Source organism: Crinia signifera, chromosome 3 (genome assembly GCF_055691185.1).
Source record: "Crinia signifera chromosome 3, ASM5569118v1, whole genome shotgun sequence".
Taxonomy (NCBI): Eukaryota; Metazoa; Chordata; class Amphibia; order Anura; family Myobatrachidae; genus Crinia; species Crinia signifera.
The window spans coordinates 53,729,555-53,745,816 of record NC_139219.1 but is presented as its reverse complement, the minus strand read 5'-3'; the positions used below and the strand labels follow the sequence as shown (position 1 = coordinate 53,745,816).

General features: G+C 41.0%; 1 protein-coding gene across 4 annotated transcripts in view; it reads right to left on the bottom strand.

Annotated features, from left to right (window-relative positions):
- KIF16B (kinesin family member 16B) overlaps positions 1-16,262 on the bottom strand; it is a 296,722-nt gene that overhangs the window by 188,776 nt on the left and 91,684 nt on the right. For all 4 annotated transcript variants that reach the window (XM_083175821.1, XM_083175822.1, XM_083175819.1 and 1 more), the window contains exon 13: positions 5,475-5,594. In XM_083175821.1, the coding sequence (XP_083031947.1) occupies positions 5,475-5,594 (120 nt within the window). The remainder of the gene's footprint in view (positions 1-5,474; positions 5,595-16,262) is intronic.

The window sequence follows — 16,262 nt, the reverse complement described above, 5'->3', positions numbered from 1 at the left end:
CTAAATGTCTAACTACACAGTGTAGCTCTATCATCCAAAAACCCAGTCTTTCATAATAAAAGGACACTGTAAACCAACCTTTAGGTTAGGAACCCTTAACTCTCGTTAATAAAAACAGAACCGCTCTTCTCTAAATTTATCAGCAATGGACCTAGAACGGTAATCCTATCGTTCCTTGTGGAGAAATGAAAACATATAAAAATAAATTCCCAACGGTGTTCTATAGCACTTGCAAAACGTAGGTTAAAAAAATAAAAAAAATCACCATTCTTTTCTTTGTGTAAGCCATAGATGCGGGAATCTAATCCTGCATATTCCGATTTATCATTTGACTGGCTCTGGAACAGGCTGTGCATCACTATGTAATATGTGATGAGAAGCTACGAAAGGTCAGCTGTTTTAGCAGGGAATTCTAAGAGCATTTCTATCAATTAGAACATTAACCTCTTCTATTTCCTTTGAAACTCTTGGAGAAATGAGCATTTGGTACATGGCAGATCAACTTTAAAGGAAATCTATCTGTAAAAAATAAAACTAGTCATATGGAAATAGACAACCTTCAGCTAAGTACGATTTTGCTGGAAAGTGTGCCTTATTCAGCATACATTTGTGTAATAAGGCTTTTTCGCTTGCTTGATTCCCCCGCAGCAATACAGAGGAACGATCTTCGCATTTCTTCCTTCAGTAACAAAGAGCTAGGAGAGTTCTGATCATTAAGATCGCACCTCCAGCTAAATGCACTGGCACGTAAAGCCTCAGATAAGGATGCACACTGTTATGTAAAATGCTGCTAAATTTCTCATCTATATTAATATGTGCTATTTCCTTTCCTCCTTATTTATTGTAATTTTAAGTGAATCCATCACGATAAGAATATATATTTTATTGTGGTTTCCGGAACTCTAGAATTCGGAACTAGACATAAAAAGTCGTTTATTTATTTATATTGTTAATTCCGTTTATTGATCGGCAATGTATCTCGCGGGGAGATATTCTGTTTGTATATAGAAATGTTTAGCCCCTACATCACAGAAGAACATGTGAATATTCCAGAACTCATGTGCTGAAACAGGGATGGGGAACCTTTGGCCCTTCAGCTGACGTTGAACTACACATGCCAGCATGCCCTGCTACAGTTTTTTTATTTGGCCATGCTAAAACTGTTCCAGGCCACGCTGGGATGTATAGTTTAACAACAGCTGGAGGGCTGAAGGTTCCCCATCCCTGTGCTAAAAGAACAGTACAGTGAAATATACTGTAATAATAACTAGGGGACTTATTCAGACTTGTACACTAACCCAATGGTCAGTGTGCAAGTCCGATGTCGGGGACACTATGTATAAGACAGGCCCTGTAAGCCCCAGCTTGATTGACATTTGGGGGCAGGAAAGGGTCCGCAAACCGTGTCCTTTTCTCAAATTGCAGCAGGATGCCTCTGTTTTGTGGGAGTGTTGAGGTCAGAGTCTATGCCTCAGCTGTGGATCTGAGAAGGAAATCTGAGTAACCTGGAGGTTACAAGGATGAAGGATGGTCACGCTGGGTAATAGGATAGTGTGTATTAAGACCCAATGGCAGATCACAGATAGCGGGTCGTTGTTACACCAATACCTCATGTTACATTAGCATACAGCTATATGGTATTGCGCATCCACTTCCTCTGGATCTAGGTGTCACTATTTCAAGTGACTCAAAGGCAGGAAAGCAATGTAGCAAAGCAATGAGGAAGGCTAGTCAGATTTTTGGTTGCATAGGAAGAGGAATCAGTAGCAGCAAAAAAGTAATAATGCCACTTTATAGGTCATTGGTACGGCCTCATCTGGAATACGGTGTCCAGTTCTGGAGACCATATCTTCAGAAGGATATAAATACATTGGAGAGTGTACAAAGAAGGGCAACTAAAATCGTGCATGGCCTACATCACAAAACTTACCTGGATAGACTAAAAGATCTTAACATGTATAGTTTGGAGCAGAGAAGGGAAAGGGGGGACATGATAGAAATCTTTAAATATATCAAGGGTTTTAACATAGTACAGGAGGGAAATTTTCTTCAAAGGAAAAGGAGTAATAGAACACGAGGACATGCACTGAAACTGGAGGGAGGTAGGTTCAGGGGAAATGTTAGAAAAAATTACTTCACAAAAAGGGTAGTGGATAAGTGGAATAGCCTCCCAGAGGTTGTAGAGGCTAAGACAGTAGAACAATTTAAACATGCTTGGGATAGGCATATGAATATCCTTACAAAGAAATAAGGATCAAAAAGGGTTGAGATTACCTGGAGGGTAAAAATGGGGCAGACTAGATGGGACAAATGGTTCTTATCTGCCGTCAAATTCTATGTTTCTAAGTGCAGCTGGTTATAACATCGCTGCAACCATACTACATTAATCTGGTGAACATTCCATTAGGGCACCAAGGAGCCCAATACCCTTAAAAGTAGGTGAAATAATTACTTTTCACCTACTTTAGTAATACTTACGTTATTGTCCCCAATCATTAAACGCAAGTTCACGAGATAATCTCAGCAGTGTTCATTTCAAATACTGGTGATAAAGACTGTAAGAACAGATGATTTTCACATCAGCTGTTTCCACAACTGAGCAAGGTTGACTTGCTCGAATGATTTCATATCAACCACTGCTATCTGCAGCCAGTTGGATACTTAATTATTGTGGGGCGGTGGATAGGCCCTCAAATGTCCGATTGGGGTCTGCGGTTTTAAAGCAGTAAATATTGTGGTTGCTGATTTATATTTCTATCACTCCTCCAAAAGGCTGAGAAAGAAGCCAGCTCTTAACACCATGACTCAGTCGCTGGGATTGCATCAACTGAGTCATGTTACTCAACACAGAACATCTACCTCTACTAAAGGCGTCTAATGTAAATGTAATCTGTGGTACATTGGTCGAACTTTAAGACCCCTAAAAGGTGTGATTAGCAGAGCACCTCATAAACATTAGAAAGAGGTTACTGACACATGTACTCTCAGAGTATTTTTAGAGTATGCCATGGCAGTAGTGTACAGTAGCTGAAATTAAACGTTTTGTGGAATCAGGCGCATAAAAGGTCACTGGAAAAGGAAAGATATAGCAAAACAACTATCCAGGGCTAATATTAACCCCTTCCCGACATTTGACGTACATTTACGTCATGGTCGGGAAGTACTTCCCGACACATGGCGTAAATGTACGTCATGACTTTAAATTGACACCCCGTCTCGAGACGAGGTGGCAGAGGGAGAATGTCTGCTGTCCCTGACAGCAGACATCCTCCCTCATTGCCCAGGGGGGGCAGCGATGCCTCCCGTCTTGGGCGATCGCTGCTATTGGCCGTTAAAAAGTTAATAGCCAAAAGCACCGTTGAAATGCATTGAGTCTAAAATTTAGACTCTGCTGCCCCCTAGCGTCCAAAAAAAATAAAGGCGGTTTAAATAATGATTTAAAAATAAAAAATATATATGGTCTTTGTTAGTTATTAACTATTTTGAGTGATATGATTATTTGTCTCACAAGCAGAAAATGGAACATTTTGCAAATAGCAAAATGTTCCATTTTTTCACGACACTTTGGAATTTCCCCCCCCCCCAAAAAAAAACTGTATCGACCAAATTTCACCACTAATTTAAAGTACAATGTGTCACGGGAAAACAATCTCAAAATCACTGGGATAAGTAAAAGCAAAAAAAAGTTATACCCACTTAAGTGATACATGTCAGATTTGAAAAAAAATGGCTCTGTCAGGAAGGCAAAAACTGGCTGCGTCAGGAAGGGGTTAAAACAACATTAGCATTAGGAACACTGCTGCCAAAAGGGTTAAACTATGACTTTGAGATTAAGTGGTTTTTATAGACTGATGTTTTTCAGTGTTTTTAATGTTGACATTGTTTCTATTTTTTATTTTAGAATTATTTATTCTACTTATGGATCTTCCCCTTTAAAGTTTCGCCAGGGGGAAAGATTGAAAGTAAAAAAAAAAAAATTAAACAAAAGTTGATTAAAGGACTGTGGGAGACCGAAATAATAATGGCTCTAAATACTGATTGAAATGATAAATTACAACATGGATATCCGTGTCTTTTTCACCGGAGTCTGGGACAGGAAGTGACATTGCGTCAATGGAGAGCGGAGGTAGATCAGAAGCCAAACCGATATACAAACCCACGTCGCTATAGTAAACTAATAACTGACTTCACGGGCAGAGCAGCCGGCGCCCATGGAAGTGGTGAGCGAAGACTGAACAGCATTGGAGTGGAACATGACGGAGTGTCTGGGATACCTCACATACCCCATGCACATTTCAGGACTGTTTGGCTAGTTCTGCAGTTCTGAATTTATTCGGTAATTACCCACCACATCATTTCATTAGGACAGCCCTGACCTGCTAGTTTTGTTATATTTGTGATTTTATTCTGTGTTTTATTGCCAGTACTTGTTTGTTTTGTCATATTTAAAGCTGTAGTACACTATGAATATGTATTCCTAGCTTTTACATGGTCTAAACCGCCAGTGGAAGGAGGAATAACTGCTGTGGAATACAACATTAAAGGATTGATGTGAAGAGCACCAGATAGATTTAACTTACCTTTTGTGTTGGATATGTCATGTGGTGAAAGGTGGACACCTCTATATAAATGTTTGGGCTGCTTTGAAGCGCGCATATTTTTTTCCTTCAATTGTCTACTAAAAAGTGTAAAACCAGCATTAGCCCATAAAAATAGAGTGAAGGATTAATCCTCACCATAGGAATTGCAGGCAAACAGATGTGTGTTTGTATAAGGGATGAGAAGGCCTCGGTTTTAGTTGCTGTCTCAGGCATGCTGCTATTGCGATCATTTTTTAAATCAAGACTTAGCAAAGCCAAATTAAATGTTGCAGACACATGTGGTCCCCCTTATTCCTCAATTTTGACAGATTTGTCAATAGATCTGGTGCTAGAAGCTATGCTTCTACAAGAATATTTGCATTGTAAGGCTTTTGTGTGATGTGCTAGACACCTTGTGATAAGGCATGACGAGCGAGTAACATTGAGTTCTACAGAATAATAGCTTGTGGCACCTTATCATATGTATGACTGACTCCATGTTGCTCTAACTACTGTAAGTAATGGATGGCCAAAAGATAACACACCATTACACCACCAATGAACATTTTTTTATGATCAATCATTTCCTCAATGTGGTATATTTTGGTATACATTCATAACGGGGTGACTGTTGACAAGGTCAATGTCAACATTTGGGGAAAGATCGTTTGTTGTGCCTGTATTATTATGTGCAGCAGCTCTGTTAGAATTTTCAATGATAAAGAGGTTAAATACAAAGCGCTAAAGATTTATTTTAGGTAACAAAAGAAGAAAGAAAGAGGACAAACATAAGAACGAAAGATTAAATAAAGAATAAAACTAATAAAATGCAATATGAAAAAATGTTTACAGTCTTTTCTGTCAATTTGCCAGGAGGAAAGATGCCATTTTTACCTTCAAGTGGTACAATATAATTCCGGTGCTTAGAAGATCGTCATCAATGCCGATGAGATGAGGCAGCTCAGAATCCAAGACAACGCCGATGCCCTCTTTGCGAAGAGCCAGAGTTTGTTCCTGGATAGAAATGAAACATGAAGTTACTCTCAAGGGAGCAGACGATTGTGGCACTGGGGGTCACCAGCATGAAATTAAGACTCCGACAACCTATCAGGTATGACTTATTCAATCTTAAAGTAATACTTGTTAACTTGATAAACGGAGCAGTGGTTTGAAGATTTGGTAAATAAGGACGGCAGTAACAAAGCCAACACCGGCACATAGGGCCTGATTCAGAGTCGCTTGCCAAGCAGCGTTCTTTCGCTGCTTAGAGAGTGGCTCAACGCCACCGACCGCCCCACTCAATGCCTGCTGTCAGCACCGCCCACATCCAGTCAGTAAAATGAGAGGGGATGTGTCCGAGAACAAAACCCCTCGCATGCAGCCAAAGTGAAGAGAAATCATTCGATGGTCACCGACCAATGTATGATTTCTCTCCCCTTCCGATATAAAAGCCAGTGAAAACTCTTATTTCCGCTATCCACCGAACACGGGCGGGTGCTGACTTCATATGACGACAGCCGCCCACCCTGAGCAGCGAATGAAACGCCTGAGTTCACAGGGGAACGCCCAGTGTTTTCTTGAGCACGCCCATAAAAAGCTGGTGATAGCATCGTGATACTCGCCGAAGGCATTCCCACAGGGAGTCTGTATAGGTGCAAATACGCGCAAGCGCAGACCCCCCCCCCCCCATCAGAATGGGGCTGAATTTGTCCCCTTCCGAGCCAAGCTGAATAACCCACATAATGTGGCTGCAGCTTAGCCGTTTACAGACAGTAGTGAAACTAATAAAGCAATAAAACAGAACAAGCTGTTCTCTAATGTCAACTTGACAGACATATATAGCCTGCTCCTGTGACTGTTTACGGACAGGGATTATGAAAAAGAATACAGGAGAGGATCATTTTAAAGGAAATAAACACGATATTAAAAGTTATGTGTCTGCCGGGCAGACGTTTGGCTCTTTCTAGAGCAGTGACACTTAGACCTGTCCTGAGTCATGAGTCAGGTTTTATAAGTCTTTGCTCCTGTTAGCGGTTTATTCTGAAAGTTAGAAATGTCAACTACGATAAAGATTAAATAAAAATCACCAATAATTCACTCTTTTATCATTTTATATCGGTTACGTAACTATTTTCCCAGTAAAACAAGGTGAACAGACCTCTTTATGACAACATACATTTTTAAGATTAAAGTATCAGAACTTATTAAAGCCAACTATAGCACACACACACACACAGATAAAGGTTCCACCGCGCTGTTCAACGCAAGTCTGTGTGAAGATTCTATACAAGTCTGTGGGAAGATGCAACCTTTTTCTGCATTCAGCTTGCTGTAGCGGCAGTCCTGTGCCACTTTGCATACTGTAATGCTGAGTCACACGGTTTATGCTTATCTGCAGTCCTACAGGGGTTCTTAAACATGGTAACCAAGGCACCCCAAGCATGGATATCCTTAAAACCTCAACTGTTGGGGTGCCTTGAGGACCACATTTGGGAAACACATAAGAATAGGTAGAGTAGTTAATGCTTAATTTTAATAGTACACAAAGATCAATAACATAGGTTATGGGGGTGACCAGGTCATATATAGAAAACTCTAACTGTGCCACCTCACAGGCAGTTCATTTTCTAGGGGGAAACCAAACATTGGGGGAAAGCCTTAGAAATATGTTTTGTGATTTTAAGTGATTAATTTGCCCTTTTTTAAGTTCTAGGATTCACATATAAAACTTTGATACGGTGCATTATTCATTACAAAAATTCTGTTTGTATATTTGGGGTATATGTTTGTGTTTTTTATAAATTGGAGCCATAAAAGTACACGATACTGTAAGGATGCCTTGAAAATACAAATAGGAAGTTGGGTAATAAAGTCTAATTTCATAGAACCAATAGGATTTCAGCATGATTGCTGCTTAATTTAAAACGCCAATCAGAATTAAGAAAGGTTCAGCCTAATAACGGATTTCAGCTTTAAGTGTAGCTTCAGTCTGAAATCTCGTTGCTTATATGAATTCGGAACACCTCTTAACCCTTTGGCCAGTATTCAATGCTCTTAATTCACCACTTTTTTCGGTAAACTGGGCTGATTTCAGCAAAAAGATGAATTTTTTCTCTGAAAATGATATTCGCTGTATTCAATGTTTACTGTTCGCCGAAAGCGAACAGTGAATGCCGGCCAATTCTCCGTTTCATAGTCGCTGCAATTCGCTGGTGTATTTCAATGGGGTTTTGACCGTAATTGGCCGAAAGTGTATTCAATGCTAAATTGGAGAACTGCTTTCATCGTGATTTTCACCGAATTTCATCATTTTGAATTCGACATTTTTTAGGAGAACTGTAATGTGTACTTTTAAAATAAGTGTTTTCTATTAATTTTTTGATGTCCAAAAATCAGATTATTATTTGAAAGGTGTTACTACTTTTATTAAAAAACATGCATCACATAAAAATGTTTTTAATTATTATTGTTTTTTTCGTGACGTATGCAGGGGGAACAGGGACCCGCTCATTAATATTCACTGGGCTGGGTCCCGCTCATTACATAAGCACGGAGTATGACCAGTTCAGCGCAGACTGCCCCCGGCCCTCGATGCATTGAATATTTGTTTCCTGCTGCTCTCCGTTCCCCCTCTGCAGCCGCCATGTCACCCTCCTGGCTGTGCAGCGCCGGCCACTCGCCATAATGCCTGTCACCGCCGTGTTGCCGTATTGGGGTACTTTCACCGTCAGTGGCAGCAAGCGCCTGAGGCGTTTAATACGATGCACGGCGGGGCAGGCAGCGATTCAAAATGTCAACGAAAGCCCGGCGAGCGCAGGCTAAAGCGCTGCCCCTGTGCTCGCCAGAGCATTGAATACTGGTCTTTGAGTGCTAAGTGAATTTGTCAAAATAGGTGTGAAAATTGCCAAGCAAACATTTTTATTCAACATAATGACCAGTAATATTTACCTTGTATAGGAAATACAATCTTTTTTTTACACAACATTTTTTATTTGAATTTATATAACGAATGTGAGCGATACAAATATTTTGCACATCTCTCACAGATGTCGGCACTCAAAAATGTTAATATTGTCTGTTTAAAGTGGGAGACATTAATGGATTTTGGATAAGTTTTTAATTTAGATTGTTTTTATAGATTGATTTTTTAGCACCCGTGTGTAACAGCCTTTACAAAAGGATTCATGCTCACACCTACCTCCTGGATTGTTTTTGTATAATGCCACTTTACAGAATAAAAAAAATAAGAACATCCAACTGGGAAAATAAATGGATAGTGGGAATAGAGACACACCTGAAAGCTGTCTATTAATCACGGTTTGGCCTGTCACAATGAGCTCCTGAGTAGCCCCTCCGGATCGATTACTTCCTCTATATTTGTGCTCTGCGAAGCAATTAAATTTGTCATTCCGAAGGAAAAGAAACTCATATATCCAGGCGCTACTCTTCGCTGGTAAAGTATCCCACTGCAGATTATGATGATTCAGAGGTTACAGAAATATTTTTTTTCCCCCCTCAGAATTTTACTGTGTACTTATGTAGCTGCCAGATGAGAAAAATATAAAGAAAGGGAAAAAAAAATCTAATCCGCCCCGGTTCTGCTGATGCTGCAGCAGGATGATACTGAATAGTTAACACCTCCATGATTCACCCTGCCAAGCACAGGAGATATTGCATTATCCACATGATTGGGCATGATAGATTTTTCAGAGAAGCATTGTCACATCAGGTTTTAAAAGCTTTCTCAATGTCTTCAGAAGAAAAGAAACTAAAAAGTAATCACAGTATTCTCCTGAAGAAAAGATCAATAAGAATATATATATATATATATATATATATATATATATATATATATATATATATATATAATTTCGGGATATTTTAATATTTCAATGATGTATTTTGAAGTATCTTGCATTTATGCTGTATAAACACATCAACCACATGAAATACACACGAATATATTTTATTTGTGCATAAAACAAGGTTTCAAAACATGAGACAAAGTTTGTGTACAATCTTAAGGGCCCCTAAAGCTGCCCATACACGGAGCCGTTCGCCGGCATCCGTTCTGTACTATGCGATGCGTGCTCCCGCGCATCACATAGTATGGTACAAAAAGTATTTGCTGCACATACTTTTTGTACTAGGTAAACATCGTATCGGATCGCAGCGCATGCACAAGGGATGCGATCCGATACGATGTGTGCTGTTTAAGCACAGAACGGATCCGATGAACGGACCGTGTATGGGGGCTTTTACACTTGTGAGATTTTGTGAGATTTGATCCAATTTAAATCAATTTATCTGACAAAATCTGATGTGCCTGATGTGTAGGACACAATCCACAATCCCTTGCCATTGGGTATAACCAAGAGATTGGAAGAGATTGAACCTCCTGCACATAGGATAAATCTCGAGTCAATCAGGTTCAATTTGTTGAACAATAAGGCATTGCATTTGAATGCCAAGCAATCATATCCTTGCATATATTTACTGCCAGTTCCCTATCATGGCCCCAGTAGTGCCAGTTCCCTATCATGGCCCGGTAGTGCCAGTTCCCTATCATGGCCCCAGTAGTGCCAGTTCCCCATCATGGCCCCGGTAGTGCCAGTTCCCTATCATGGCCCCGGTAGTGCCAGTTCCCTATCATGGCCCCAGTAGTGCCAGTTCCCTATCATGGCCCCAGTAGTGCCAGTTGAATATCATGGCCCCAGTAGTGCCAGTTGAATATCATGGCCCCCATAGTGCCAGTTGAATATCATGGCCCCCATAGTGCCAGTTGAATATCAAGGCCCCAGTAGTGCCAGTTCCCTATCATGGCCCCGGTAGTGCCAGTTCCCTATCATGACCCCAGTAGTGCCAGTTGAATATCATGTCCCCAGTAGTGCAAGTTCCATATTATGGCCCCCGTAGTGCCAGTTGAATATCATGTCCCCAGTAGGTTTTCAGCAGAAATAGAAAGTACATTCTGGAAACTATGGTTTTCAGAATAATTTGTATAACGGATATTTGGGTAAGGGATACTCAACCTGTAGTACTATTCAAACATCTAGACCCTCTATACTGTGAGTCACGGCACGAGAGCCACCAGCTCCCGTGAAACACAGCCCAAGTCTCATTACCCCAAAATGTGTCTTACTGACATCACTATGTGAATAAGATCCACAAGCAGAATTTGCAGAATAAAATGAATTGGTGCATGACTATGTTATGTGTGCGACTGCAGCCGTTTCTACATCTGAACTGCTATGTAACAGTGTTTTCCAGGAAAAAAAAAAACGAACATAGCATTTCAGCAGCAGACACATGACATAACTGGCACATATAATTTTAATCAGCAAAGTCTGTTTGTGCTTCCTATTCACACAGTGATACACATAAGATTTTTTCAGCAAAGGCATCCAACATCTATAAACTAATTTACAACTAGTCATGACTATAATGGCCATTTAACGATTTAATGTGACTTCAGCAACGATAAGGGAGGACACATCTGGATATTTCTTTACAAGCAGATAGAAGAATCATTAACACTGGAAAAAATGGGGAAAAAATATATTTAAAAGCTTAATCAGTTGGAACGGAACCAAAAAAAAAAAAAAATCAGTGCCAATAATGCATCTAGGGACATACAAGTACAAAGCTCAGTCGTCCTCTTTATGCAACAGATGTCTTTTGTGACAGTAGAAAAACTTCCCAATATTTGTGGGTTTTTTTCAAGATTTTTCTTTAACAATGTGTTTTTACAGCTGTGCTTGGTTTTCATTCATTTCTGATACGGACAAATGATTTACTGTTAAACATAACCGCTTTGTAGATTTATTGCTTGTAAAACAATAGTGCTCACATGTCTGCAAGATGTTACAGCCTGCTTGGTAACGTCATGCCGAGGGTGCTGCTTGTATTAAGTGGCATTGTTGCATTAAAGTGTACAGTAAAGTGACAGCTCACCATAACAGCGCTACCACAGGAAACATGGTAGTTTTGACATAGAAGTAAATAGACTTTATTTTTAGCTACGGCGTGTCTTACTGAGATGTGAGTAACTCGTTTTACCTGTGTTGTAGCGGCCTGCGAGTAACTAGGTTTTGCTGTGTCTTACTGGGATGAGAGAATAATAAAATATTTTATTTGATTAACCATTTTAATATACAGCAGCAAATTCAGCTTTACAACTGGAAACAGTAATAAAACAAAGTAGATTATTCCAGACAGTTGAAAAAGGTAGGAAGGCCCTGCTTGCTTGCTTACAATCTATAGGATGACAACATTATTTATATTGCACTTTCCTCCCAAAAGGACTAATGGTGTGTACACGCGGTGCAAGTACCGTGTGATGCGATCCCGGCGCGATCAGATCGCATCGCATGGCATGCATGCGATCTGCATACAATTTTGACTATATAGTCTATGCAGCCAAGACTTTCTGCTTGCGATACGGGAGATCGCAAGGGTTAAAAACCCACGCGATCTGCATGCGATCCCGATGAGATTTTGACTATATAGTAAAAATCTCATGCAGATTGTACAAGTGTGTACACACCATAAGCTTTAAATGTGCATTTAGAACACAAAATGAGTTTAAAGCTGTGCACACATGGTGCAATATATTGCTCAGTGTCCAGTTTTCATCAGCGACCAGAGATGGTCACTGATGAACAAGGGACTGTGTCAGGGGAGCCGCAGAGTGAAACCACAACCATTAGGGGGCTGAAAACGGGAACGCGCAACCGGCGATTTATTGCTGCAGCACAAACAAATCACTGGCAATATGGTCGCTCAGCGTCCATATTGCCAGCGATATTGCACTGTGTGTACACAGCTTAACAGATAAAAAAAACTAAGCTTTTGGGTTGTATTTTTTGTAGAAACTAATGGCCCCCATACACTGAGCCGATTTGGTCCAATTTCGACCAATTGCGACCAGTCGGGCCATTAAATTGGACCAAATCAGCTGTCCCCGACATGCCATTGGGTCCGATGCGTGGTCCTGTGCGCATTGGACCCTAGCAGGTGGTCGGACCTGCTGCCCGTCCAACCACACGTCCTTGGATCTCCCTCCTGGCAGTGAGACAGGCGGGAAGCATGCGATCCATCACAACAAATTGTGACGGATCACATGTGTCCCTGCCCGGGAAGGTCCCGGGCGGCTCGCAGGGTATCGGGTGTCCGTACACTTCTGCGAGACATCGCAGCAGTGTATGGGCACCTTGAGTCTCGTTTGAAAGATTCCTGAAGACACTTGAACTAATCAAGACAGTTAGTTTCACTAAGTCTGAGCCACTAAACTAAAAACTCAACCCCCTGACAAATTCAGGGAGATTCTAGGTAGTGCTTGGAGTCCTTCATTTATAGATGACATTGGGGCAGATGTATTAAGCCTGGAGAAGAGATAAACTAGAGATAAACTGGAGATAAAGTGGAGCTAACTTGGAAGAGTTAACGCGCCAGCCAATCAGCTGTGTTTGAAATATGACAGTTGGGATCTGATTGGCTGGTGCGTTATCTCCTTCCACTTTATCTCCAGTTTATCTCTTCACCAGGCTTAATATATCTGCCCCATTATTTGAAAGTCGCAGTAGGGATCAAAAGTGGTTGCAGGTACATTAGATGCCAATGTTCTAAGGCTCTGAAAGTTAGTTGGTCAACAGTTTGCTTCCATATTGTATTAAATTATACTATATTTCATTAAGCACATTGGCAGGTGCAAAATATATATATATATAGGGACCTGGACACCATGAGTGATAAGTTTTTAGTGAGGGGTTACTCCCCGAAGATTTTGGCAGCTGCCAGGTCTAAGGTGGAGGGCACCTCCCGGAGTGTGCTACTACAGAAGTCGGCCCCCAGGGAGAATCTGTCCGATAGGCTCGGGTGGGTAAGAGATTTTAATACAGCAGATACCACCATTGTAGACTGCTCAAAGCAAATCTGGCCGGTTATTCAAAGAGACAAAGATCTTAGCAAGCTTAAAAATACAACACTTATGTCTTGCTATAAACGTGGCCGCAATATTCGCGACTGGGTGGTAAACACGGACATCTCCAAACGTGTGGGCCCCAACACCCAAAAGAAAGCAGGAGGGTGTTACAAGTGTTTGGGGTGCACTACGTGCGGAGGTTTGACCAATACTAAAGTATTTTACCATCCCCACCTTGGATACCAAATATCAATTAAGCACCCTGTCACCTGTATAACTACCCACGTAGTATATTTGATCAAATGCCCATGTGGCTTGTGCTACGTGGGTAAGACCATCAGGACGTTTCGTGAGCGGATCGCTTTGCATAGATCCGCCATCAAAGCAGCTCTCAATAATAAAGAGAACAATCAGCCGGTAGCTCGGCATTTTGTGATTGCCAGGCATTCGTTGGCCAACCTCAAATATGTCATCATAGACCATGTACCTCCAGATATGAGAGGTGGTGACCGTGGGCGTCGTTTATTACAATTAGAAACATATTGGATCCACAAGTTGGATACGATGCAACCCAAAGGTCTAAATGAACAGCTGTCCTATAATATGTTCCTATAATACACCTGTACTAATATGTATTGTATCCTGTAACGATATGCTTGCTCTTTGTTTATGTTGTACACTTGATGTGATGTATTTGTTTGTCTTTACAGATCTTCCGTCAGCAGGCGCCCAGCAGCGTCAGGTTGCTAGGTAACGCTGGACAAATCCGGAGTGTAGCCGACGTCATGACGCCTGTGCGCAGGGTGAGAGGTCAGGCAATACCCGGAAGTGCCTGTGCGACCGGAGCTTCCCGGCTGGGGGTGCGGCGTGACTGGAGGCGGTCTGTAGACACGGTATTTAGGTAAGCACTGTACATGTTTGTATTGTTGGATTCGTTGGTCTTGATAAAGGAGTTATATCCGAAACGTCGGCTATTTAACACTATCACCACTGTGTGGCGTGTCATTTATATATATATATATATATATATATATATATATATATATATATATATATATATATATATATATATATATATATATATATATATATATATATATATATATATAGTACAGAAGATCCCGGCACTCAAACCTTAACGGACAGCGACTTGGGTTGCCTCTCCAATCCAAAAGAGGATGAATGTAGCAAACGGGCAGGATGGCACTCCCAAGATTGAGCAATCAGGTTACAAATAAACAGTCAAAACACCAATGGCTAGTGTCAACGTTTCGGGCAAAGCCCTTTATCAAGACATGACATCATCTTTGCCCAAAACGTTGACACTAGCCATTGGTGTTTTGACTGTTTATTTGTAACCTGATTGCTCAATCTTGGGAGTGCCATCCTGCCCGTTTGCTCTATATATATATATATATATATATATATATATATATATATATATATATATATATATATATATATTTCACATTTACGGTGATTTTTGCATGATTCATAGGCTCATGTCATTTAATAATCTTTCACCCTCACTCACCCTCACTCACTTGTATTTAGGTTTATTACTTTTTAGTGTACATGCATTTACAGCATGTACAATATTCTAACGGTTTTGTTTTCACGTTCACTATTCCAGCGGTTTGTCTGTATATGTATTGATCTGCGCATTATTTCATACAGCTTCGGCTGTCATGTCAGTTCCTTGTGCATCACAGCTGTTTTGTATGACGTGTCCAGGTGATTCCTTCGGGTTCCTGACGCCAGCCCACCCCCGGTGACGTCATCATCAGATGCCCGAGGAAGCTGCGGCGGGAGACCCGAACAACACACTCAGGTATATATATATAGTCTAGTCATGAAGTGCGACAGAGGGTACAACAAAGTCACCAGCGCAATAAAGAAACACTGGCCAATATTGGCAACCGATCCTGCCTTTAAAGGGGTAACCAATGCACCACCATTGATAGGAGCCAAAAGAGGCCAAAATCTCAAGGACATACTAATGCGCCCCAATATGCGCTATAACCGAGGACAGGAGAATTGGCTGAAAAAGAAAACGGGTTGCTTCAGGTGCTTGCAATGCACTACCTGCAGGGCCCTCAACACTGGAAGCACGTTTTGCCACCCTCACTCTGGTGTGAAAATACAGATAAGGCACCACCTGGTCTGCACTATGGACCACGTGGTATACATTTTGAAGTGCCCTTGCGGACTTACATACGTGGCTATACGTACTTTCAGGGAGCGCATGAACCAGCATCGGTCCTCAATCCGATTAGCATATGCCACATCAACAACTGATAAACCAGTGGCAGCCCACTTCCTCAAGTTGAAACATCAAGTATCAGCAATGACCTATATGATCATAGACTGGGTGCCACCCCTCGAAAGAGGTGGGGACCGGGGACTCTTGCTTTTGAAAAAGGAGGCTAAATGGATTATGAAGTTGGACACAATAGCGCCGAAAGGGCTGAATGAAGTCAATCCCTTAAGTGTCTTTTTGTGACGTATAAGAGGGAAGGATTCTGAGTTTTTCTCCTGTAAAACTTTTTCTTCAACTTTTTAAGAGAGATTTCTTTTTAAAAAAATCTTTTTCTATATTTTTTTCTGTTTTTTTCCTGTAATTTTGCACAAAATGATATGACACTGTAGTGTACGATAGTGATATGTGAACTAGAGGTTATGCCTATTGCGTCTGGGGTATTTGCATTTATGTATATTCTGTTGTTTTTAATTTTTTTGTGGGGTGCCTCAATATGTGG